At 41.2% G+C, this 24,031-nt stretch overlaps 1 protein-coding gene across 2 annotated transcripts; it reads left to right on the forward strand.

Annotated features, from left to right (window-relative positions):
* The first annotated feature begins 1,896 nt into the window (after positions 1-1,896).
* LOC102702328 (peptidyl-prolyl cis-trans isomerase FKBP62-like) lies at positions 1,897-14,004 on the forward strand. Of its 2 annotated transcripts, none has more exons than XM_015843332.2 (12): positions 1,897-1,987; positions 2,057-2,327; positions 3,797-3,883; positions 4,021-4,296; positions 4,884-4,961; positions 5,067-5,147; positions 5,285-5,479; positions 6,838-6,930; positions 7,048-7,229; positions 7,574-7,903; positions 8,615-8,728; positions 13,431-14,004. In XM_015843332.2, the coding sequence occupies exons 2-12, from the start codon at positions 2,099-2,101 to the stop codon at positions 13,761-13,763; spliced, it is 1,998 nt and encodes a 665-aa protein (XP_015698818.1). In that variant the 5' UTR covers positions 1,897-1,987; positions 2,057-2,098; the 3' UTR covers positions 13,764-14,004. The 2 variants fall into 2 exon arrangements, with proteins under 2 accessions (XP_015698818.1, XP_006644263.1); XM_006644200.3 differs by having other exon boundaries at positions 1,901-1,987; positions 2,054-2,327.
* The last annotated feature ends 10,027 nt before the right edge of the window (positions 14,005-24,031 follow it).

Here is a 24,031-nt window from a genome sequence, read left to right on the forward strand (position 1 = left end):
GATCGTTTTGGCTGTACTATTGGTGAATTTCCAATTCGATACCTAGTTATACCAATTCACTTTAGAAAATTGAGAAATGCGGATTGGAAAAGGGTAGAAGAACATTTTGAGAAAGACCTAAGTAGTTGGAAAGGTAAAAGATCTATCTTCTAGGGGACGGCTGACTCTGATCAATTTAGTGCTAACTAGCCTTCCTATGTACATGATGTCCTTTTTTGTTATTCCAAGGGGAGTACTAAAAAAACTAGATTATTTTCGGTCAAGATTTTATTGGCAATGTGATGATCTCAAGAAAAAGTATCGATTGGCTAAGTGGAACATTATGTGTCGTCCAAAGGATCAAGGGGGTTTAGGAATTCATGATTTGAATATGAAAAATATTACCCTCCTTAGTAAGTGGTTTTTTAAGTTACTTAAAACTGAACGAATGTGGCAACAATTGATTGGGACTAAGTATCTGGGATCAAAACCTTTGTCACAAGTCCAATGGAAGGTTGGGGACTCACGTTTTTAGGCTAGTCTTATGAAAGTCAAGAGTGATTTTCTACGCTTTGGTACTTTCACCATCGGAGATGGCTCTCAGATAAGATTCTGGGAAGATATTTGGTTAGGTCGGACAACATTGCGTGAGCATTATCCTTGCCTTTACAACATCGTTAGGAGCAAACAGGATACTATTGCAAATGTGCTACAAGATCACCCACCAAATATATTTTGGCGAAGGGATCTAATTGGAAATAAGTTAGTGGCGTGGAATAATCTTTTACCAGGAGTCGCGAACTTAGAGCTCACGTAATTTCAAGAAGAATTTCATTGGAATTTAACTACGAATAGAGAATTTTCAGTGAAATCCCATTACCAGGCATTAGTTCAAAATGATGTTCCCGATATCAACAAGATGCTTTGGAAGATAAAAATTCCATTGATTCATAATGATGTTCCCAATATCAACAAGATGCTTTGGAAGATAAAAATTCCATTGAAAGTAAAAATCTTCTGATGGTATCTGCGCCGAGGAGTAATCCTGACAAAGGATAATCTTGCAAAGCGAAACTGGAAGGGTAGTAAGAATTGTTGTTTTTGTAATAAAGATGAATCAATTCTACATTTGTTTTCTCTGTGTCGTTTTACGAGATCAGTGTGGTCCATAATTCATATGGCTTTAGGTCTGGCACAACCTTGTTCTGTTACTCATATGTTTGGTGATTGATTACGTGGTTTTATGAACGATATAAAGTTACTTATCTTGCTAGGGGCTGCGTCAACATGTTGGTCATTATGGTTATACAGGAATGAGACAGTGTTTAACAAAAAGATAATTTCTTCTCCATTACAGGTTATTTTCAGAATTATTCATTGGCTCCGTACATGGGCTATCCTCTAGAAGCCTAGATCACGGAATACAGTGTTTATGGTGTCTCAGCAATTGAAACTGGTGGCTACGGAGTTTTTTACCCAGGACTATGGGTGGCAATTTAGATTGAGGATTTCTTCTTAGCTAGGATTTGCTCTTTATCTAATACTTGGTTAAGTTTATGTCTAGTTTTTTGCTGTGGGCATCTTAGTTATACAGAGGCCAAAACTAGTCTTCAAGTGATTGTATCTATCTAAGATCAATAAAAACAGCCTTTATCTTATAAAAAATGTGTCAAGCTCATAATTGATGCAAGAATAAAGAGTTAGGAGAGAAATAGAAAAACAATTATTACTCGAAGACACCGTCGTTATGAAAAATGATTTCTAATACGATGGCAGGCATGTCACTTTCTTCTATTAGGACTGCCCTAAGCTATTTCGTAATTTATTCCTAGAATACTGTTCTTGCTAATAGACTACTTATCAGTAGCAATATTATTGATCCCAGCGCGTCAGCACCTGCGGATAAGAGGGCAAGGAACCTTCCGAAAATCTCTTGCTCGATATAAACGGGTCAGGCACGAGGTAGCTCTCGATCAGCTGCAAAACTTTAGCAGAATACGCACTACGGGTAGGTACTGACTTTGCTTTCATTTGCTCTTTGCCCATCCCATTGACAGATTCCTCCTCTTGGCAGCAGTTCAAGGAGAAACCGATTTGAAGGCGGCTAACCCCTGCACGCATGCCGATCCCGTTCGAGCTGGGTGAACCTGACCAAAGCTTCTACAACCTGTGGAAGGAAGAGGGCGACGAACTGTGGGAGGATGAGGTCGACTTGTGGGGGGAAGATGTTGAGGAGGAACTATCGCTTCGTCACCCTGGATTCAACAAGTGGACTATCCAGCAGGCTGCTTCAGGCGGCGACAATATTAGCGCCAGGGGCGAGAACTTTTACTGCGTTGAGGCCCAAGGTACCATCTGAATAAACAGTAAATTTTAGAAAACTGAAATTTTTATGGCCAAACTATCAATTAGCTGCAACATTAGCGCACTCTCTATATTTGCAGGCAGTGTTTGAAATTATTAGTAAACCAGAAGTTCGTTTGAATTACCCCGTTACTGACAAATCTGGGACACATGTCATACATATTATGTTTAATAGTGCCTCTAGTTTGGGGTTTAAAAGTCCAATTCTCTGAAATTTACTCCTGGCTGATTCGTCATCCAGCTCCTGACAATTTGCTAGCTTGGGTGGAGGATTTCCTGTCTGTATACTATCTTCAGACAGTTTCAACTAGTTTTGGCAGGGCCAATCCAAAACAGCTCCTATTCATCTATGAGAAACGTTTGTGATCAACTGATCTCTAATCACTACATCCCTATCAATAGATTGCGCCAATCGAAGCCTTCAACCATTAGTAATTAGCGTAAGTTAGTATTTCGAACAATGTTACTGTCCTTGATAAAGTACTGGGACCTCACGTTACTTCGAACCTCGGGATACCAAAAAATTGAAGTGTAAATTTTAATACCGAAATATGTTTTCTGAACGAGGGTAAAATTGCTCCTAATCTTTACTGTTCAAAACCATCAATTGGTAGTTATTAATCTTTACATTTAATGAACGATCGTTACAGATTAACTCTAAACTCTAATCGTTCTTAATGGTTACAGAGGTATATAAAAACTTGCCTCTCACAGTTGCAGCTCAGGAACATTTAGAGATAAGGCAGGAAACACAGTTCTCTTTTTCAAAGGAGCTTTGTCTGAAGAGTACAAGGCAACCGTTTTCACTGAAAAATAGTGCTTCAACGTACTGAGGTTTTCAAGCTGCACCCAAATTATTGTAGGACAATTCGAATATGCTAATCACAGACGGTTCTTTAAGAATAGAGAGACGGTCATATCTGATATCACATCTTTTTGCCAGCTACACTGGTGTATCACCTCAGATTTGTACTACTTGGCAAACCAGCTGGATCCATATTATATGACTAATGATATCTATTCTAAAATTGTACTGCCAATTCATTTTAATTATCAAATGAGGGCCAATTTGCTTTATCAGACCAATACGTCCTCCCTACGATTTTATACGGAGTATTATCACTCTTTATGTGAAACTTTGTAAACTCCAATCAAAACTAATCATATTACAAATACATATAGTGTATTGTCAACAGAATAACATTTAACAATACTTTGAGAACACATTGACCGTATAGATATTAAGAAAAATCAATGAAAGTTTTTTTTAAATAAAATACGCAATAAGGCCAACGGGGTAGTATGAAGGAGGTACTCCATCTCCGCTTGGATTCATGTATGAAAAGGAACTCATCCAAAAAAAAGAATAATTGTGGGAAAACATTGTTATTTCGAACAAATTAATGTTCAAATCATAAACCTTTTATGGTCCTTGCCTTTGTCGTTCCTGCAGTTCACTTCACAGGAGAACTACTTGACGGTACACAGTTCGTGTCAAGTCAAGAAAATGGCATTCCACAGAGGTTTATACTGGGAGAAGGTATAAAACCATCCATATATGACAATCTCACCGTTAATTCTGGAGTTACTCTAACTTTTATCTATTAATAACTCTACTAATCTACCGATAGACGGACCAAAAGGATTTATCTCTTTTTCTCCTCTTCTGTTTTGCAGAGGATGTGATGCATGGCTTCAACTTAGCAGTCAGTTCGATGCAACCAGGGGAGAAAGCTATATTCACCATCCCTCCAGCGTTAACCATGACAAAACTTGGCTCTCCTGCTAGCATCCCATCAAACGTACCTCCCGACCAAACTCTACGGTTTGAGATTGAGCTCATTGCTCTGTTTACTATAACTGATATCTTCAAAGATCAAGGTATATTGAAAAAGATCGTCAAGAATAAAGAACCAAACAGAGAACAATCTCACTCGAGTGATTTTGTATTTGGTACACTCCTCATCCACCAGTTCCATTTGTACATAGAAGTTGGTTGCTTTATCATCTCTTTGACTTTTTATTACGTTTAATTTCCGTCGCTTAGTTCTAAAACAAAATTAACAATTCATATTAAGTCTTAACAGTTGTCCACCAAAATTGTTTTGACCTATATCACACATGATATCCACATGACATAAAAGAGACGTGGAGCCTATGTCATAGTCTGAGGGGTCCACCAAATCGAGTTCCACATTTCCACGTAGATGCCACTTGGATTAAAACCTCTACATGATCAAGCAGTTCTATATTTCCGCATAGATGCCACATGGATTAACATACATGATGAAGCAGGTCTTACGTTGAAGTCTACATGGATATCAGACCACCACTAAAGGGATTAAGGGACAATCTTTACTCGGTTTTTACAGTTGGTACATGGATTATATCCAAATTGATACTTGAGAGACGTAAAATAGAGTGAATCGGAGTTGTGGGATGAGAATTGAGAAATAAATATTTACCTTGTCCTTTTGATGTCTTCTCTTAATTTTCTTTTGACTTGATGTTCACATATACATATATTTTGTCATTGACAGTGAGATACCACGCATGCCTAGAGGACGGAACTTCAGTGTCCAAATCTGAAGGTGGTGTTGAATTCAGCCTTACAGATGGTACAGAGACCTCCCATTTTCCACTCTGTATTTCTTCAGCATGCTCAATGATTACTTGATGTGAGTATTACTGCATCCAGATTCTAACAGATTTGATTAGTCCAGGTTTCTTTTGTCCTGGATTTGTACATTCAGTGAAGACTATGGAAGAAGGAGAGGAAGCAGTATTTATTGTAAAGCCACAGTGTATGCAACGGAAGCATTGCCTCAGATATTTAATATAATTTTCTTCTTTTTAAGAACATATATTACATTTACATGTGCACATGTTGTTTAATTAATTATGTGAGTAGTGATTATTATTGTCCTTCTTTCCGTTGTAGATGCTTTCGGTGACCAAGGAAGGCCTTCTCAAGGAGACGAAGCTGCCGTGCCCCCAAATGCAACTGTTTATGTGCACCTCCAATTTGTGTGTTGGATATATCGAACTGGGCTCGACCAGGCAATTGCCAAAAGGATTCTAAGCGTACGGAACTCATCAGAGAGGATATGCACACAAAGCCAAGCGGTCGTAAAAGGTATTTTCATAATGAAATTGATTCATTCTATCTTTTGCTTAATAAAAACTACAACCAATCATTACTGATATCGTAGGACAAATGACCACAAATTACAAATTAACGGTTTGATTAAAACAAGAAAACTATATAGAATTATGTTAGTCCTTGTATTCCTCAAAATAGTAAAACTGATCTCTGAAATCAACGGTGGAGCCTAAGTCGATCGATTTTTGCTTCTATCACCACTAGCGATTGAAGTAGATGTAAAGCTGGAGATAATGCTAAAGAATAGTTAAGTTGTATATCAGTCATTACACATCTTATCACTTTTACCACTAGATCCATTAATCTATATAGACACAGCCACAATTCCTTCAACATTGCACCTTCCAGAAGATCGTAACATTTAAAATGTCACCGTCACTAGGTTTTCACTTAGAAAGAGGAGGTTTCAAAAAGATTTATGTCACCCACAAGAGTCACCAATGTTTCTCATAAAACGGTGATAATGTTTCTATAACCATTCTCATCCACATCAGCGGTGTAAAAGAAATGAATCCAGCCCTACCGCCACCAAATCTGGCCACCACCACAGGTGCTCCACCATCCTTATTACCGCCAGAACTAGTGGGGTGGCAGTGTGGAAGAGGAGAGGGAGAATAGGGTGGTCGAAGCCTCTTAGGTCGTCATCAGGGCATTAGTGACGAGTCGCCACCATACTGGTGCTCGCCAAACCCAGCTCCATGCTACTTGGTTGTGCCCAGAATCTTCTCAAGGCCATCCTATCGAAGTAGCTGCACAGGGCGCCATCCATTGCGATGATGGTATTAGGTCTGCTAATCAGTTGGATGGAAATAGATTAAATGGATTTAATTTAGATTGTCTTTGGTTAGGATGGAAATAGATTATACTTTGGATTGTCTTTGGTTTGGTGTAAATGGATTGTTACTTTAAATGTTTTGAATTGGATTGGATTGTAGAGACAAATGATTGGTATGGACTAAATTTGGTTAGGTGATTTCAAGTTCTAAAAGAATTTGATTCGTGAAGGGCAAATAGATTCTTTAATTGGGTAACCAATGGATAAGAGAGTGGACATATATGGGACCTGCATGTAGAAATTGATTATATATTTGTTAATGATTTTATACATATTATAATAGAAAAGAGTGGTCATTTTTTCATGAAAACATGTACTTGTCTAAAATCACTATAATTATAAAACCAGAGAGAGTGGCCCGCTTTTCTTCTCTTTAATCTCTCTCCTCCATCTACCAGAAATCGTGACAATTGTTATAGACCACTTACATGAGCCTATTGTGCCTAGTCTAGTAATGAGTAAATCATTGGCTTGATAAACTGGGAAATATATGCAGTGCGGTTGCTCGGCAAACTTCAAGATGGGACTGTTTTTGATCGGAGGGGTCACGGTGACGACGATGAACCATTCGAGTTCGTGGTCGATGAAGGTTAATTGTTGCAGTACTCACACCTACGGCTTGTGTGTTTGTTCAGTGGCATTTTGTTTTGCTTCATTTGATTCTACGTGATTTCAACTGGAAACCGCATATCATGGAAATGTGCAGGCAAGGTTATCGATGGGCTAGACGAAGCTGTGATGACAATGGAGGAGGGAGAAGTTGCCGAGGTTACCATTCCATCGCACCACGCGTTTGGCGATGTTGGATCTGATCATCAGCATCAGCTTGCGTCTGTCCCTCCGAATTCAACTGTCATCTACGAGATCGAGCTCCTATCAGTTTTTAACGTAGGTTGTTCGGTACTTATACATTATTACTGGTACTAATAGCATTTAAATTACAATATCCGCCGTGAGTTAAGAGTAACACTAGCCCTTGGATCAATGGGCAATGAAGGGTATAAAATACTGTTGGTGTACCTTAAAGTAATTTATTAACACCATATTCATTCTACAGATAAAAAATAAGTAAAATTATGACTTAATTACTGATAACTTATATATACTTAAAATTTGATCATAGGACTAAAAGTACTTGTGTTGGCTGAGCAAGATGACATCTCGAAAGAGGTAATTTGAGCTGGTCATCACTTTATTGTTAGGTAATTGACTGACTTAATTAGCATTTTCAGGAGAAACATCCGTTGCTCGTTGAGAGCCGTGACGAAGTTGTGCGATATGCACATAAGAAGGAAGAGGAAGGGGACAATTACTTTAACTTGGGTAATTATTTGAGAGCCCACAGGAGATATTACAAGGCCAGACTGATTATCGAATATTCACGCTTCGGAAAAAAGTGGAAATCGGGACTTAATATAATTGAACTGCTGGGAATTCCAATTGATACGACTTCAGATATGGATGCACAGATGGAACAAATGTTGATTTCCTTCACCCTTAAGGAGGCAAAGTGCGCAATCCAACTCCGATGTTACAAGCAAGCAGCTGTCTACTACAGAGAGGTAATTTTTCTGTTAAGGAATCTTTAATTTGTATTCAATTATAGACATAACATTGTGCTCTTGACTGCATTAGCAGTTTAACTGTACGGAACACATAATTTTATTTGGGCTCCAAACTTTTACTCACGACATGCAGGGTGGCGCGCGTATCTAGGATTCTAAATTTGGTTAGTCTAACTTATATATTTTTTTTGTAAAAACCGTAAATTAATCATACCACAATACAAGTTTAAATCGATAAAAATCAATATCACATACTATTAAGTGAGCTTTTTTTTTCCTTTTTCATAACATATATTTCTCTTTTTTTACGCACATATGTACATTAGATTAGGAATTTTTTTGGTCCCGAGCCCACCAGGACCATCCCTATATACGTCACTTAGCATGCATGTATATACATATAATTGTACCATTGCCTCATGGTTTTTTACTCCAGTAAAATTAATTTTGAGTAATTTGACTGGATTTTTATGTGCTTTTGAGATGGGATGGAATAAAACTATTGTGCACGTACGTACTACATACATAGGAACACAATAGTGTGATACGGGTCCACGTGTGTTTGGCAAATCAGTTTATAATGCTTGTTTATATTAACTTTGCACATAGCCATAGCTAAAGCCACAAGATGGGTAATTGCACATGGAAATAATTTAATATGAATACCATGAGAAAATTGGGAGTACTAAATTAGTTCTAACAACGCAGGTGCTGAATCAGGATGCGGCAAACGTGGAAGCCCAGGAACAAATAACGCTGTTGGAGGAACTTTCTGAACATTCGTCAATAGTAGACACCGACGCAATGCACCGAGGCTTTAAGGTATTACATTCTACTATTGGCACAACAGTTCAATAGTATTTTAGTGAATCATTTATTTTCTTGCAATTGAAGTTTATATGCCCGCATGTTATGTGGACCAACTATATAAAACGTGCACACACACTAATGTCGTCTGAAAGAAACATACAAAGAAAACCAAGACAAAATGACGAATATATTGTCACGGAAAACCTACATAAAAATAAATAACCTCTCATCACAAATAAGTAATAGTCAAAATACTAGTAATGTTAGACCTATCTATTTTCGAAAGTTGAATTGAAATAATCAAGTTGATATCAATTCTAAAGAATTAAACATATCAAATAAGTACATGCATTATAAAACATCACTTGCTTGTGGCAAAAGGGTAGCCTAGACGTGGAAAAGGAACTTTGAGGCTGACCAAGAGATCAATAACGGGTAACCACAGTATATGTATAGAAAAGAGATGTAGAGATGCAGGTATATCTACTCCCTCCGTCCCTAAATATTTGACATCGTTGACTTTTTTATACATATTTGATTATTCATCTTATTTAAAAAATTTATACAATTATTAATTATTTTTATATCATTTCACTTATTGCTAAATATATTTTTATGTATATATATAACTTTACATATTTTACAAAAGAATTTGATAAAATAAATGGTCAAACATGTGTCAAAAAATCAACTGCGTCAAATATCTAGGACGGATATATTATATCTATAGAGGGTTTACGAACCATGGTTTACCTTAGTTGTAGGGTGCAGTTGTGGTGATAAGCGCGCTTGCGATAAACGTGAAAAGTCACATGAAATTTGTCAAAAACCTATGCCTATGTACGCCAGAAGTGAAAACGATTGGGAAGACGAGCTTCTTTGCAGGCGAACGTCCAACCGCATGTGTAATGAGTGTCTCAATAGATGGGCATCCGAAGGTGGCCATATAGGAAAATAAATTTTCGTATTTTATTTTTTTAGTGCCAAAACAAAACAAAAAATATTTTTATTTTAAGTAGCCACTTTACACGTACTCATGGACCCATATTACAAAATCACAGTAGTTTTTTCACTGAAATTTTTGTGATATTCTAACCCAATACATCACATTCACCCACACATACCTACCACCACACTATCCAACACTCCTTTGAAAGCAATATGCTATTCTCACTGCAACAAGAATCCCTCTCTACCAATACATGCTTACCAACGCATTGACCATTCGTTGTAAAAAACAAACTTAGCAACACTTACTAGTAGGTGAGGTGAGTTTGCATAGATAATTCGAGTTGCAACACATGTGTTGCAACATCTTACACAATTTGTAATAAATAATAGTATATATTGCTTATTATGTGTTGCAAAGGATGAGCTGCGTTGGTAAAACTTTTAGGACTAGATATGTCAATCTCATCCGTAGTTAACCAAAAAAATTCTCATATATAGAAAAAATAACATATTTCAATTTTATCCGTAGTTAGCAAAAAAATCTCGTTCATGAGAAAAATAACATATTTTAATCTCATCCGTAGTTAGCCAAAAAAAACTCATTCACGGAAAAATTACATATTTAAAAAATTCTTATATATAAAAAATAACATATTTTAATCTTATCCGTAGTTACCGAAAAAATATCATTCATGGGAAAAATAACATATTTTAATCTCATCCGTAGTTAGCCAAAAAATATCTCATTCACGGAAAAATAACATATTTCAATCTCATCCATAGCCAAAAATAATCATTCATAGAAAAAATAGCATGGTAAAAGTGCACAAGTCCAAGCTCGAGCAAACTACCTATAGGTTGAAACATTGAGTCACTAACCAACTAATCAATGTGTGAAGACTTGATATGAAGAGTACTTGACTTTTCTAATAAAGAGTAGATACCAGAAGTGGATTAGTCATTCACATTGATCTGACAAAATAATAAGTTTTATTATATGTTAAAATATTAAATTATTGTACATGTACGTACTCAAGGGTACATGTCAATAATTTAAGAGAAAATTGACAAAATAATACGTTTCATTATAAGTTAAAATATTAAATTATTGTACATGTACGTACTCGGGGTACAGGTCAATAATCGAAACTAGAATAATATCAAAATATGTCACGAGCTCACGAACCTAATCGAGATATTTTATATCATTCTCACGCTCAGGCTGACTACAAATCGAAATCATGGTCCAATGGGTAAGGCGTCCCTCCACAAGCAGGAGGTTCGAGGCTCGATCCTTGCCTCTGGTCTTTCTTCATTTATATTTAAATAATAATATAATATAATTATAAATATAATAATAAAATCATAAAACTGGAGGAACATAAAACTGTCCATTATTGAAATTAACAGTTGTGCATGTGTGCTAATTAACGGTAGCAAAGGCAACGTATATTTAATGCGTTGGTGTAGACCCTAGCAATACTTATTTGAACTTTTAGCCATATATATATATATGTATTGCTAAAGGGGGTGTTCTCTAGTAGTGTCTTTTGGTTCTATATTTGCTAAAATGACCATTGTTAGTTGTCTATCTGTAAGCCCTATTTCTCACTATATAAGAGGTATAGGGCACCTCATCAGGACACATACACACACCACCGAATATACAATCATCAAACAGGATTAGGGTTATCTCATACCGAGAGTCTGAACCTGGATAAACCCGTGTCTTCATATTACCATCGTCCTCCACGTCTCATTAGCTACCTCGTATATTACTGCTGATCCGAACAGTCGACAATATGTATTTATCTCAATTGATTTTGATGGGCGGGATTTCCTATTTTATTTTCACTGGTGGGCTGTCTGCAATGATTTAGACATTTTTTTCGAGTGGCTGACCTAGGGTGTGTTTAGATTCCAAAATTTTTCGAAACAAATGTCACATCAGACATTTGACCAGATGTCGAAGGGGTTTTCGGACACAAATGAAAAAATAAATTACAGATTTCGCTAAGAAACTGCAAGACGAATCTTTTGAGCCTAATTAATCCATTATTAGTACATGTTGGTTACTGTAGCACTAATGGCTAATCATGGCCTAATTAGGCTCAAAAGATTCGTCTCACGATTTCTTATATAACTGTAGAATTAGTTTTTTTCCATCTATGTTTAATGCTCTATTTATGTGTCTAAAGATTCGATGTGATGTTTTTAGAAAAACATTTTAGGAACTAAAGAGGGTCTACTGTTCTGCACGAGATAATCAATCTTCGCAAGCAGACCGCGAAGGCCCTCCGTGATGAGGCTCTCTAATTGGCTGCCTCGGATCTATAGGGGGTCAACCTAAAAAGTTCATTTATGTGGTAGTGATTACTTCTAAAATTTATTTGAATTTGGTGGGGTTACTGTGGAGTTACCATAACCCCACGATTACGGTAAGCGTAGTTGCTGCGGTAAATGGTGGTAATGTAAACCCTATTTAACATGGTTCAGTCTCGGCAGGAAGAGTGGAAAACAAAGCTTAGGCCTCATCGCTGAATCAACCAGTGAAAGTAGTTGAGTGTAAGTAGGCCTGTTAATGGGTCGAATGAAAATAGATTAAATGAATTGGTTTTTAATTTAGATTGTCTTTGGTTGAGTGCAAATGAATTATTACTTAAAATGGTCTAGATTGGATTGGATTATAGAGACAAATGGATTGGTATGGACTGGATTTGGTTAGACGATTTTGGGTTCTAAATGGATTTGACCCAGGGAGGGCAAATGAATCCTTTAATTGGGTAGCTAATGGATAAGAGAATAGATATACGTGGGATCCACATGTAGAAATTGATCAAAATTTGCACAAAGGTGCTCTTATACATAATAAATCATCCTACCAAATTTCAGTCAAATTTGATAATTTTATAGTATGAATGAGAGTTTTAAATTTTTAGATCCGAGTTTATACATACCAAATAGGTACATTCATTTCTGCTAAAGTGGATTAGATCCATTTTAATCAAATGGTTTGGTACGGATTAGACTAAAATTGAAGTTGTATTGGTTCGGATTGGATCATAATGAAGAATAATTAGTGTGGGTTGGTTTAGTAGACTATTCAGTAAATAGATGGATTGTAGTGGATTTGGATTGGATTGAAATCCATTATCAGGCTTAGTTGTTTGTGCTATAGAGAAGCTATGGGCCAATGTTGTTGGAATAGTCGCACATTAAAAGTTTACGAGGAGTTGAGCCAACATAAAAATGGGGAGTCTTTTATCTCCTAGGCTAGCTTTTAGGTTGCAGTAAGTCTTTCTCTTGGATGGGCAGACGTCTTCTCTTTCTGGGCCAACAAATATTCTGTGCTATATGTCTTGTAGGTCCTGGTGTAGTGATAGCTTAATTTGTATGTGTTCCTATGGCCAAAACAGGAAACCAACCTTTATATCTATATTTTATTATGGTCAATTTTGAAATCCTACGTATGCATCTCTTCTGATAAATATTAAAATTAATATAGCGTATATGATAAGATTTGATAAAACTTTTGAAACTTGATAAATAATTTCTCAAATACTTACAAAAAAGAATGATATGCGTGAACTTGCTTTGAAAAAATACTGTCATGATAATGTAAATTATCAGATTTTTTTATAGACTAATTCTCACGTAAAAGTGTAGTGTGGGTCAAAATTAATGTGAAAAGGATTCAAATATTTATGACAAGAGCAAGTACGAAAACACTTCATTGTATATTGATCATATTATTCATTTGCAGGAAGTCCCACCTGAATACGAGCCATTACTAGAGGACCTCATGGGTGGTACCATTCGAGCGTATGCTTATTCACCGAGACGGAAGAATGAAAATTCGTATACTGGAAGCGTTCTTTTCCTCCCTCATGTGCAACTATCAGCACAGCAGGCAAACGCCAGTCAAGTTCCTTCCACTCCCAGTACTAGTACTACTACATCAGGTATAAGTAGTCCCGCCTGTGCTACACAACCTACGAGCGCCACGGCTAGCGGCAACGCAGCTCAAAGATCTCCGATACTGAGGACGGACAGGGGTTTCATCTTTAGATGCTTCGGGCCATCGCCCACGAACTGAATTAATGGGATCATTAATCAGTGCTCGCCTTTAAGGCACATGTTCTCCCTCCAATCTCCGTGCAGCTTAATGGACGTTGGTGAAGAACTTAACGCATGCTAGTATATCACCATATATATAAATAAGTTGGGACCAGAAGTGAATGACCAGGCCGGGCACTTGCAAGGGCTAGTATTGTAATAATAACATATTTTTATTATCATACTCATGACGTTAATTGATCCTTTTGTTTAAAGTAATTGTATTAATTATATATATTATCTAAATTAAAGGAGATATTGTTGAAAATATAAGTAGATGTAGATTTAATTACATTAAATAAGTCATGACATCAAATAGTAAAATAAACCACTACATATGAATAGATCAAATATATGAAACATAACTTGAACGTACGGCCGACTCTGAAAATTGGGTTTTTAACCCTGCGGAACAACACATGTTGATGATGCCACACTGTAGCCGAAGAAGGAAGATGCACCGGGGTTGATAAACAGCAAGTAGTTGCACGTAGCGCTTCTAAAAAACCTTATTCACACTTTCACAATACAAGACATTGAAGGCGATGGTTTAGAAGACCTGCTCATCTGATCTGCCAGCGCACACCGACAAGCGGAACAGAGTAAACAGTGACAACACAATATAGATTAGGAAGCAAACCCTAGATGTTTTTAGCATGCTATGTGGAGGCTCAACTCGGTATTGATAGGGAGATCAACACACGTGATCAGGGCGGTTGAATTGTCTCATTAACGCGTAACTGAAGCAGATAAGTCACATGTAACTTATTTGGACTCCATATGAACCAGATAAACAAGAGTTCCAAACCAAACTCTAGATAAATTCGGTAACATTTGTAGTGAAACAAAACTGCAAAATAAAGCAACATCTACGAATGTACGAGGAGCTAATTTTTGTGGACCATTCATGTGCATGTAGTGTTGTCACGCCCAGAAATTCCTCACACAAATTTCCAAACTTTATTGTGTACTAAAATTCCTGTCCAGGACCAGCCAGGGTACACCAATAGACAATGTTGATTATATCGTCATCGTTCTTTGAAACAACATTAAATAGAATTGAAGTCTAACGTAACATAGTGGAAACAAAATAAAGGCGTTGGGCTTCAGCGCTGGTGTTAACACTAAAAATGTGATCAACGTCTCACACACAAAGGCCTGGAAATAACTTCTCAGAACCTTCTAGTGTAAGACCTAAATTCTCATAAAACCGGGCGTGTCGGTTAGTTTGATCCTGTAACTGACAAGATATAAATATGGAAAGCAGTTAAACCCGAACCTCTATCGACCGGACAGCCGATACCGCCTCAGGACCCTAGCCGATGCGCTAAAGAATCAACTTTACATGAATTTCATGATAATGTATGAAAATATTCCCTATCGGCTGAATTATGACTAAGATAATCACTAAATAGCTCAATCAACCAACTTATCGCAAAAGATCAGACTTAACCGAGACCGTTGTAAGACTAGTCAGCCGATCGGACCGATCTAGTACTTATCACACATGCAGTCAGCAGCCGATAGGGGACTAAACGTGTAATTCGAAGTAAAACCGGATAGCTATGCTAATTACTAACACGAAACAATAATAACTAAACACATACATGCTCACACTAGACCTAGAAGATCGAAACAAACCAAGCCAGTTCAGATCTAAACATAACCATGCACGAAGTCGGTGTAATATTGCAATCTATGAGTAACTAAATGCCAAACCAACATAATCTGTCAACCTATCTACTAAACTTACCAGGACCAAACTTACATAGATCGGACCAAACTAAGACAGTAAGCAGTCGGACTCAATATAACTATAGAAAACATGAAGATCTATAAGCTTAATAAATAAACCGATGAATTACTTAGGATAATGCTGGCTAGAACTCCAGCAATAAGGCCTCACGAGTACGCAATCTAATCTGATAGTATAAACCCATCCAACTAGATTGATCGGACTAAACCGATTCAAATTGAATAGGCCCATATTGACAGATCAAATAGAGAACTCACAAGGACTTGATCAAGAACCTACCTATCACCACTTCAAACCAAGAACGGATTTAAAGCAAGAGCATGCCTCAGATAGGCCATCGACCAGCTAGGCAAGAGATCGAACTAAACCGAGACAACCTTGTTCTAGCCGTTGACGGGTTGACGAACACAAACTACATTGCAAAGCTGACGAACCTTGCGCCTAGAGCTCGCTCTGTCGAAAAGGTTGATGATGCACCAAAGTTGTATTTTTTTTTGAACTGATTGTTATTTTTACAAAGCTACGGGATACTCTCTTTATATCCTAGAAATTAACTAACCTAACCGGATACGGATCCGTATTAGCAACTAACTTATTACACATGGACTCTAATTAGAGATAAAATCCTAAACAAACTCGAAGCTATGGATAAAACTAAATTACACAAACTGTGATTAGTTCTTAATCTACCTCTAACCATCTAGGCCTAATCGGACTTCAATCCATGTCCGATTCAGATTCTATCGGCTGAACTCGTAATGCCTTTAACTTATTCTTCCGTCCAATTGCCTCTTTTTCTGCCTGATTCGGTCTCCAATCGTGCATTAATCCACAACAACTATTTGCCAAAATCCGGCATTAACACATGGCCCGTAATTTTGGAATAATTCATTGTTCCGAAATTTTCTCTGTTGTAACCGATTTCCGTCATCGGCTTAATTTTGTTACGGTACAGTGATAACGTCCTTCGCACTGTACCAATGGCTATCTTCCCGTTGGCTTTCATTATAAGCTTTTGCCTCTCCCTAGACATAGCCATTCTCGCTCTTGCTCTCGTTCCTTCTTCTAAGCTCCTTGCAATCTCTCGCGCGTGCACCCTGCCTTCATGCTCCCAAACCCTCTCGGTTCGAGACCACCGGCGTCGCCAAGGTCCACTTCCGCTGCGTGCAAGGGATTCTGCTACTTGAGCCTAGGGCTGAAAACGGAGCGGATAGTTTCCATCCGCTCCGGGAAAAACCGGATACTTAGGTAGCTCAGAGCGGATATTTCCCGGATAATTCGAATACGGATACGAATATGGATAATTTTTTTCGGATACAAATACGAATACGGTATGACAGTTTTCGACAGATACGGATATTCCGACGGATATCCGCAGATTGTAATGAGCGGATATCCGCGAACACCTAAAATCAGTTCAGCCCGCTTGATTCTAGGTCTGGCCCATCAAGGCATCAATCAATTTACTACAAATTGCTTTTGTGCTATTAGACTATCAGTATTTGTTAAACTCATTATATGCTATGGGTGGACTTATGTCACTTATCTATTACCCATGAAACTAAATGTAACGTGTTTAATCTATGATGAGGCCTAAAATGACCACTATCTCGATTAAGTTAGCTATATATATGTGGTGCTATTTGTCTTTACGAACGGTTTGACTGGTTTGTATGTTCCGAGAAATATTTGTTTTCGTATTCGTGTTCGACTACATCCGATCCTTATTCGTATTTGAGATAATTCGTATTTGTTTTCGTATCCGAGATATTCGTATCCGTTTCTGTATCCGCCTAAAAATATGGAAACAAATATGGTACGTGTATTATCCGTCCGTATTCACTCCGTTTTCAGCCCTACTTGAGCCCCATCGCTCCATGGCTTAATCAAGTGTACCTATGCCAGCGTGCTGCTGATGCGCCTTACGAAGTCCCTGAGGTAATCTTCCTCTCTTTCTCTTTCCTTACGCCGCATTTTGATTTCCGCTTGCACATGTTTTGTTTTCTTGCTTTTTGATTACCTAGGGTTTACTTTTCCTCTCTCGCTTTCTGATTGCTTGCAATCCATTAGCCGATCGTTTTAATGTTTCTATCGGCCTATTTGCCACATTACTGCAATGCATTCATGATAGTCCCCTCTCTTCACTTTTGTTCTAGAACCTAAAAGCCCAAATATTTATCCCCTGTCCCAGTGACCACTTTTACTTTCTTGGACCCTTAGGGAACCCAGACCCCACTGAGATTATATGCTAAGAAGCTATCCACATCCCCTTAAAAAATGCCCAACTGAATACATCAAACTGGACCCAATCCTTTCCTGGCCGAACACCACCTCCACCTCCCCTGTGTGCGATCTCTCCCTCCCTCTCCAGATCGCACATCCCCTGGTCTCCCCTGCAGTGCCACACGTTCCCCCAACTCCTCCAAGCCGTGAGCCCCCACCTCTCCCTCTCTCACGGTAAAATTAATTCTCATTAATTAGAATTATATTTCTTATTCTTTTGAAACTTTATCTATTCTCTTTTTATAGGAGATAGATAACTAGATTTATCTCTAGCTCTCCCCTATAAATACCCCCTAGAACCTTGCCTCTTTTTCCCATCTCTCTCTCCCGTGCAGCTCCAGCCGCCTCCTACTCCCCTGCTGCATCCCTGTTCACAACAGCCCCGATCGGTTTTTTACCACCAAATCTCATGTTCGCATCTATTTTATTCTTGCAAATCAATCTAAATTAATCTACCATTTAATTATTTAGGTTTCCTTGCCGAACAGCGAGGAACAACCGCAATCCGTCGCTAATCTCTCCACCAAACCTCATGTTCGCATACGTTTTACTCATGCGAATCAATCTATTATTGATCTACCGTGTAATTGCTTAGATTTTCTAATCTATTAGCTAACGTGAGATTGATCTACAGTGCGGACTTTAATTTCGTACGTAGATTGGTTTTATGTTAAAGTCGTTTAGTTTTCGGTTTAGCGAGTCATTAAATCTCGATTTAATGGGTCGTTAATTCCTATCGTTGTTCCGCCAACAGTTCTAGGTTTCGCGTTTTGGATCTGATTCATCGTACGAATCTCCGATTCGTGCATGTTTTAGTTCTGGTTTGCGAGTACGTGTTCTGTTCATAATTTCCCGAGGAGCGGCCAAGTCTGCGCTCGAAGTCCTCATTGCCTCCCTCACCACCTGGCCAGCAGGTCACTGGCCCAGCTAGCCGGCCCGCTCCCTCCCCTCGGCCGGGCCCGCTAGCTACCCTCACTCTCCCCTCTCTTCCTTCCTTTCGGCCTCCTCCCGCGTGGGCCGGCCCATCCTCACAAGCGCCTCAGAGTCCAGGCCGCCTCCCCTAACCTCCCGAGACACTGACAGGTGGTCCCCACCTGTCAGCCCCGTCTTCCTCCTCTAGCAGCCGCCCACGGCTTGCCGCCAAGCCACGCCAGCCGCCCCTCTCTCGCCTCGCCACCGCGGCCTTGCGCCGTCGTCGCCATCGCATCCCGACCGCCCCTCCGCACCTCTCGGCCGCATCCTCCTGCGCCGCCGCGTGCCCATCAGCTGTGCCACTTCCGCTCTCAGCCGCTGTCGCGTCGCGCCTGCGCCCACCGCCTCAAACTCGCTTCGCCACGCTTCGCCTCTGCCCCATGCCGTGACGCGTTCCTCGCCGCGCCGCGCCCTCGCACCCGCGCTTCGCCGTCGCCACATCGGCGCCGCCCGCGTGCGTCGCTCGCGCCTATGCGTCACTGTCGCGCCGCTCCGTCCGCGCCCGCTGCCAACAACCTCCCCGCGTTCCACATGCTGCTGCCAACCGCCGCGGCAACCACCTCCCTGCCTTTCGCGCGAGCGCCACCGCCTCCCGCTCCTACTTAACCCCCTCGTCGGCCACGCCGCCTCCGTCTTTCACCCCTCGCCTCGCCGTCGCGGAGCCGCGTCATCGCCCATTCCGGCTCGACGCCGACTCGATGCCGCCCTTCGCGCCGCCAATGAGCATCCCCTTCCCCTCTCCCTCCTTTTTCTTCCCCTTCGGCTACTGCCGCTGGCCCTTTGTGCCTCCGCCATGCGCGTGCGCCGCTGTTCGCTGCCGACGCGCTGTCCTAGCACCGTCTCCCTCGCCTCGCCGTCGTCGCCGCGGGCCCCTTGGTCGTTGCCGCAGCGCCGCGCGACGTCGCGCTGTCGTCGCGCCGCCGCCACTCCCCGGCCACCGTCGCCACGGCTTCCCCCTCCCACCATCCTCCTCTGCCTCCCAGCGCACGCGCCAAGCCGCCAAGCCTTCATCGCACGCCGCTCCTCCCTCCTCTCCCCGGCCACGCTCGCACCGCCTTGGTCTCCCCTCCTCTTTCTCTCCTGCCCTCGCCGTTGCGTCGCACGCCGTCGCCACGCTGCCCGGGGCCGTCGCTCGTCGACTCTCTGCCGGACATCACCGCCGTCCACCACCCTCTGCAATCACCGTCGCCCTCACGGCGCCGTCGCCGAGCTCCCTAAGCCCACACCCGAGCACGCCCGCGCCGCCGGCCGACTCGCTGTCGCGCCGCCTCAATCCCTCTCCCTCTCGGCCTTGTCTCCACATAGTCGTTCCTCACTTCGTCACCATCACCGTCATTGTGACGCCGTCGCCGGCCGTCGGTCACCGACCGCTGCCGGCGCTCGTTGCCGCCGACGGCGGCTGCCGCCCGCTCCCCGCGCCGCCGACCGAGCTCTCCCACCCCTCTCCTCTATTTTGTCTCCCCTCTGGCTGGTAGGGCCCACCAACCAGCCACCACCTCCTACCGACATGTCGGCCCCGCCCATCAGCTCCCTCTCTCCCCGCAGGCCCCACACGCCAGCCACTTATCACCTCTCCTCTCTCTCTGAGTCTATGACTAGTGGGCCCCGCTTGTCATACTCCCTTCCCCTCTGTCATGCCACTAACCAGTGGGTCCCAGCCGTTAGCCTCCACTCTCTCCCATGCTGATGTCATCGCCTCCAATTAATTGCACAATAATTCATTAAGGTTTTCTGGTTAGTTTAAAAAACACAGTTAATCTTCTAAAATTCATAACTAATTCATCTAGTCTCTGTTTAGGTCCATTCAAGTTTCATTAAATCCAGAAAAATGCCAAGAATCCATTAAAAATAGTTTCTTTCTCTGTTTCAGTAGTTTTATAGTCTGTTTTTGCTTGTTTGCCTTGTTTGTCGTAGGTTTTGACCCCGTCGCAACGCCGTTCGTTCTCAAAGTCGTCGCCGAAGTTTCTCGCGGGTCTAAGCAAGGCAAGTGGCACCCTTCTTTGAACATATTGATCCCATGATTATAAAATCCCTGTTTTACATTCAAACATGCATCAGTTTTAAATATATTTACTTTATGTATCTATTAGGCAATTACCTTTATATATTCGTTGATTCCCACTCATTATTATTGTTATCCCAGGGTTAATTTGACTAGAAATAGGATTAGACAATGCTTAGCCATGCTTAGTTCAACTAGCTCACCAATTTTAATTAATTATTGATTAGACTTTGATAGACCTTTAATGGTTGTGATCATTATCAATCTCCCGATGTGGATTAAATACAATTAAAATATTTCTTATGGTGGGCTGTGGGTGCATGGTTTTGAGAGTCGTGCCCATGGCAATTAAGGACCAGTTCTCAGGAAACCCTAGAAGTCTTACACGTACTAACCACAAGCTAAAGTGGGCAACGGTGAGACTTGTAGTCTAGCTTGTCCCTATTCGACGTACCCAGGCAAGGGTGGCCGTGATGGAGTATGGATGGGAATCGTGGTGTAACGAGGGTCCTATGCTGCTTCCGGATTCACCTAAGCACAAGAGGGGGCTGCCCGACTTGGTGTAAAAGAGGGGGCGAAACCGGAAGTGTGGTGCGATTGTCTAGGGAGGGTTAGGTGAAAGGTCTTATCATGGTTTTCGTATTGAGGTATCGTGGTGATACGTTGGGGCATGGTAACATGCTTGGGAGCCATGTCTTGTGGGTAAAGTTGTACACCTCTACAGAGTAAAACTATTCGAATAGCCATGCCCGCGGTTATAGGGCGAACTGACAGATTCACTGGGATTAGTTGAACCCTTAATAACTTGATGAACTTGGAACTGGTTTGACACTGTCAACATGGTGTAACGTTCGACAGCGGTCTAGGCCTGTTGCAACGTGGTGTAACGTGGGACAGTGGATGGTTATTTTAACTCTTTACTTTACTTTTATTTCAGTCTATTTTATTTACTGTTTTGCTAAATAAATACTGCTTTGTGCAACTTAACCTTAGCCAGTCCTTGATACCCTATTGCATTTATTATTCTCCTCTCTTGGGTGTTACTTGTTGAGTACGGTGGTTTGTACTCAGCCTTGCTTGATTTTTCCCCACCAGAGCCTCTGCCAGAGTCTCAGTCAGAAGGTTGTTCCCAAGGTTGAAGTGAGGTTCAGTCCGCCATTGAGAATGCTTGTGGTGTGGAGCCGTCATCACCAGCTGAAGCTGAAGATTAGTTGAGTTTTAGTCTTTTTCTCTTTCCGCTGCATTTCGATAGATAATTGTTTTTATTTGTTTTTAAGTCGTGCAACTGTGTATTAATTTGTCATAGTGTGTACTCAGGCTGATGCCTGGACCGAGAATTAATACATGCTACTGTTAAGAAATTGGTGTAAATTTCTAGGCTCGACGGCATTGCATCGGCCTATCCTTATCAGAGATGGAAAAAGATGAAGCCCTTCTGGCCGTTGCATCTTACTTTTGGCTCGATGCCCTCAACACATTTCTCTTTGGACATGGGCCGATGACCCCACTCTGATGGATATGGTCATGCTTATTGGTCTTAACATCACAACCACCATCAACCCCTATAAGCCAAGGAACAACTTTCAACATCGGCTGCAGACGAAGGGGGCAGGTGGATGGAGCAAGTATATACACAGACATCGGAAGCAGATGGGTCGGTTGAGCACAGTGAGCAAAATGCATTCCTTAACCTGTGGCTCAAGAGATTTGTGTTCTGCGGGCAAACACTTGGACCCACAACTAACATGGAATGCTTAGCAGAGCACTTAGCCAATGGCAACAATCACCCTATTTGCCCTACCCCTCTCTCTCTCTGGTCGTCGTCATGCGCCGCCGTCGATGTGCTCGCCGCCGCCGTCTAGTCGCCGTCGCTCGCGTCGGCAGTGCGCATCGCCGCCGTGGTGCCCATGCCACCACGCCACACCACGTCGCCGCGACACATACACGTAGACGTCGGCGCCATCGCGCCGTAATCATTGTTGTCACCGTCATGTCATAACTGTCAATAGCGCCACCACCGCGTGGGATGTCATCATGCCGTGCACCATCGCTCGCCGTCGGACGGTATGTTGTTGCTACCCGGTGCACTCTTAGCTGCCGCACGCTGCTGCCGGTCATCGCTGTGCAAGTCGCCCGGTGTCGCCGCTCTCCCGTCAAGTGCCGTTGCGCAGACCTCCGCACGCCGCTCAGCCTCGGCTGGGCCGAGCACCCCCACCCTCTGTTTTGTTGGGCCGGCCACCACTGGTCGGTGGCGACTACTTGTCAGCAAGCCTATGACACTGATCAGTGGGCCCCCTTTGTTGGCACTGCCTGACCTCCAATATTGCGCAATAATTGATTTAGCAGTTTTTCTGTTTAGCTAAAAACTAGATAACTTCTAAAATGCATAGAAAATTCATCTAGTCTCCGTTTTATTCCATTCAATTTCATTCCATCAAGAAAAATGCCAAGAATCCATTATAAATAGTTTCTTTCTCTATTTCAGTAGTTTTATTGCCTATTTTGTTTGTTTCCGTTGTTTGTCGTCGGTTGCGACCCTGTCGATGCACCAACTTTATTCGAGGTCATCGCAGAGCTTCCTCGTCGTTCAGAGCATGGTTTGTGGCACCCCGACCTTGAACATATTGATCGCATGTTGATAAATTCCCTATTTTACATTCATACATGCATTGTTTTTATTCAATTTACTTATTTACTTACTTATTGAGCAATCACCTATTATTCATTCGTTGTTTACTCTTCATTATTCTTGTTATACCAAGGATAATTTGATTAGAATTAGGTTTAGGCAATTCTTAGCCATGCTTAGTTCAACTAGCTTATGGGTTATTATTTAATTAATGTTGGACTTTGATAGCTGTTGATCATGATTAAATACATGGTGAGGGTTAATGACAAATAAAATATTGCTTATGGTGGAGTGTGGGTCCATGGTTTTGAGAGTCGAACCCATGGCAATTAAAGACCGATTCTTGGGAAATCATGGATGTCTTACACATACTAATCACAAGCTAGAGTGGACAATGGTGGGACTCATAGCTTGGCTTGTATCTATCCGACGTATCCAAGAAAGGGTTAGCATGATGGAGTATGGATGGGCCCCGTGATGCTCTATGTTGCTTCAGGATTCGCGTATGCACAAGAGGTGGCTACCGGACTTGGTGAACTATTCGAATACACCAATTTCTCTTATCAAAGTAAAACTATTCAAATAATCGTGCCCGTGGTTATGGGG

Source organism: Oryza brachyantha, chromosome 1, assembly GCF_000231095.2.
Source record: "Oryza brachyantha chromosome 1, ObraRS2, whole genome shotgun sequence".
NCBI classification, from domain to species: Eukaryota; Viridiplantae; Streptophyta; class Magnoliopsida; order Poales; family Poaceae; genus Oryza; species Oryza brachyantha.

Bases quoted from the DNA above. Each gene is read 5' to 3' on its own strand.
- LOC102702328 (XM_015843332.2), top strand. From the start codon at position 2,099: ATGCCGATCCCGTTCGAGCTGGGTGAACCTGACCAAAGCTTCTACAAC. The intron at 5,148-5,284 runs GTATGCAACGGA...TTTCCGTTGTAG, and splicing joins ATTTATTGTAAAGCCACAGT to ATGCTTTCGGTGACCAAGGA. The intron at 7,230-7,573 runs GTAGGTTGTTCG...TAGCATTTTCAG, and splicing joins AGCTCCTATCAGTTTTTAAC to GAGAAACATCCGTTGCTCGT.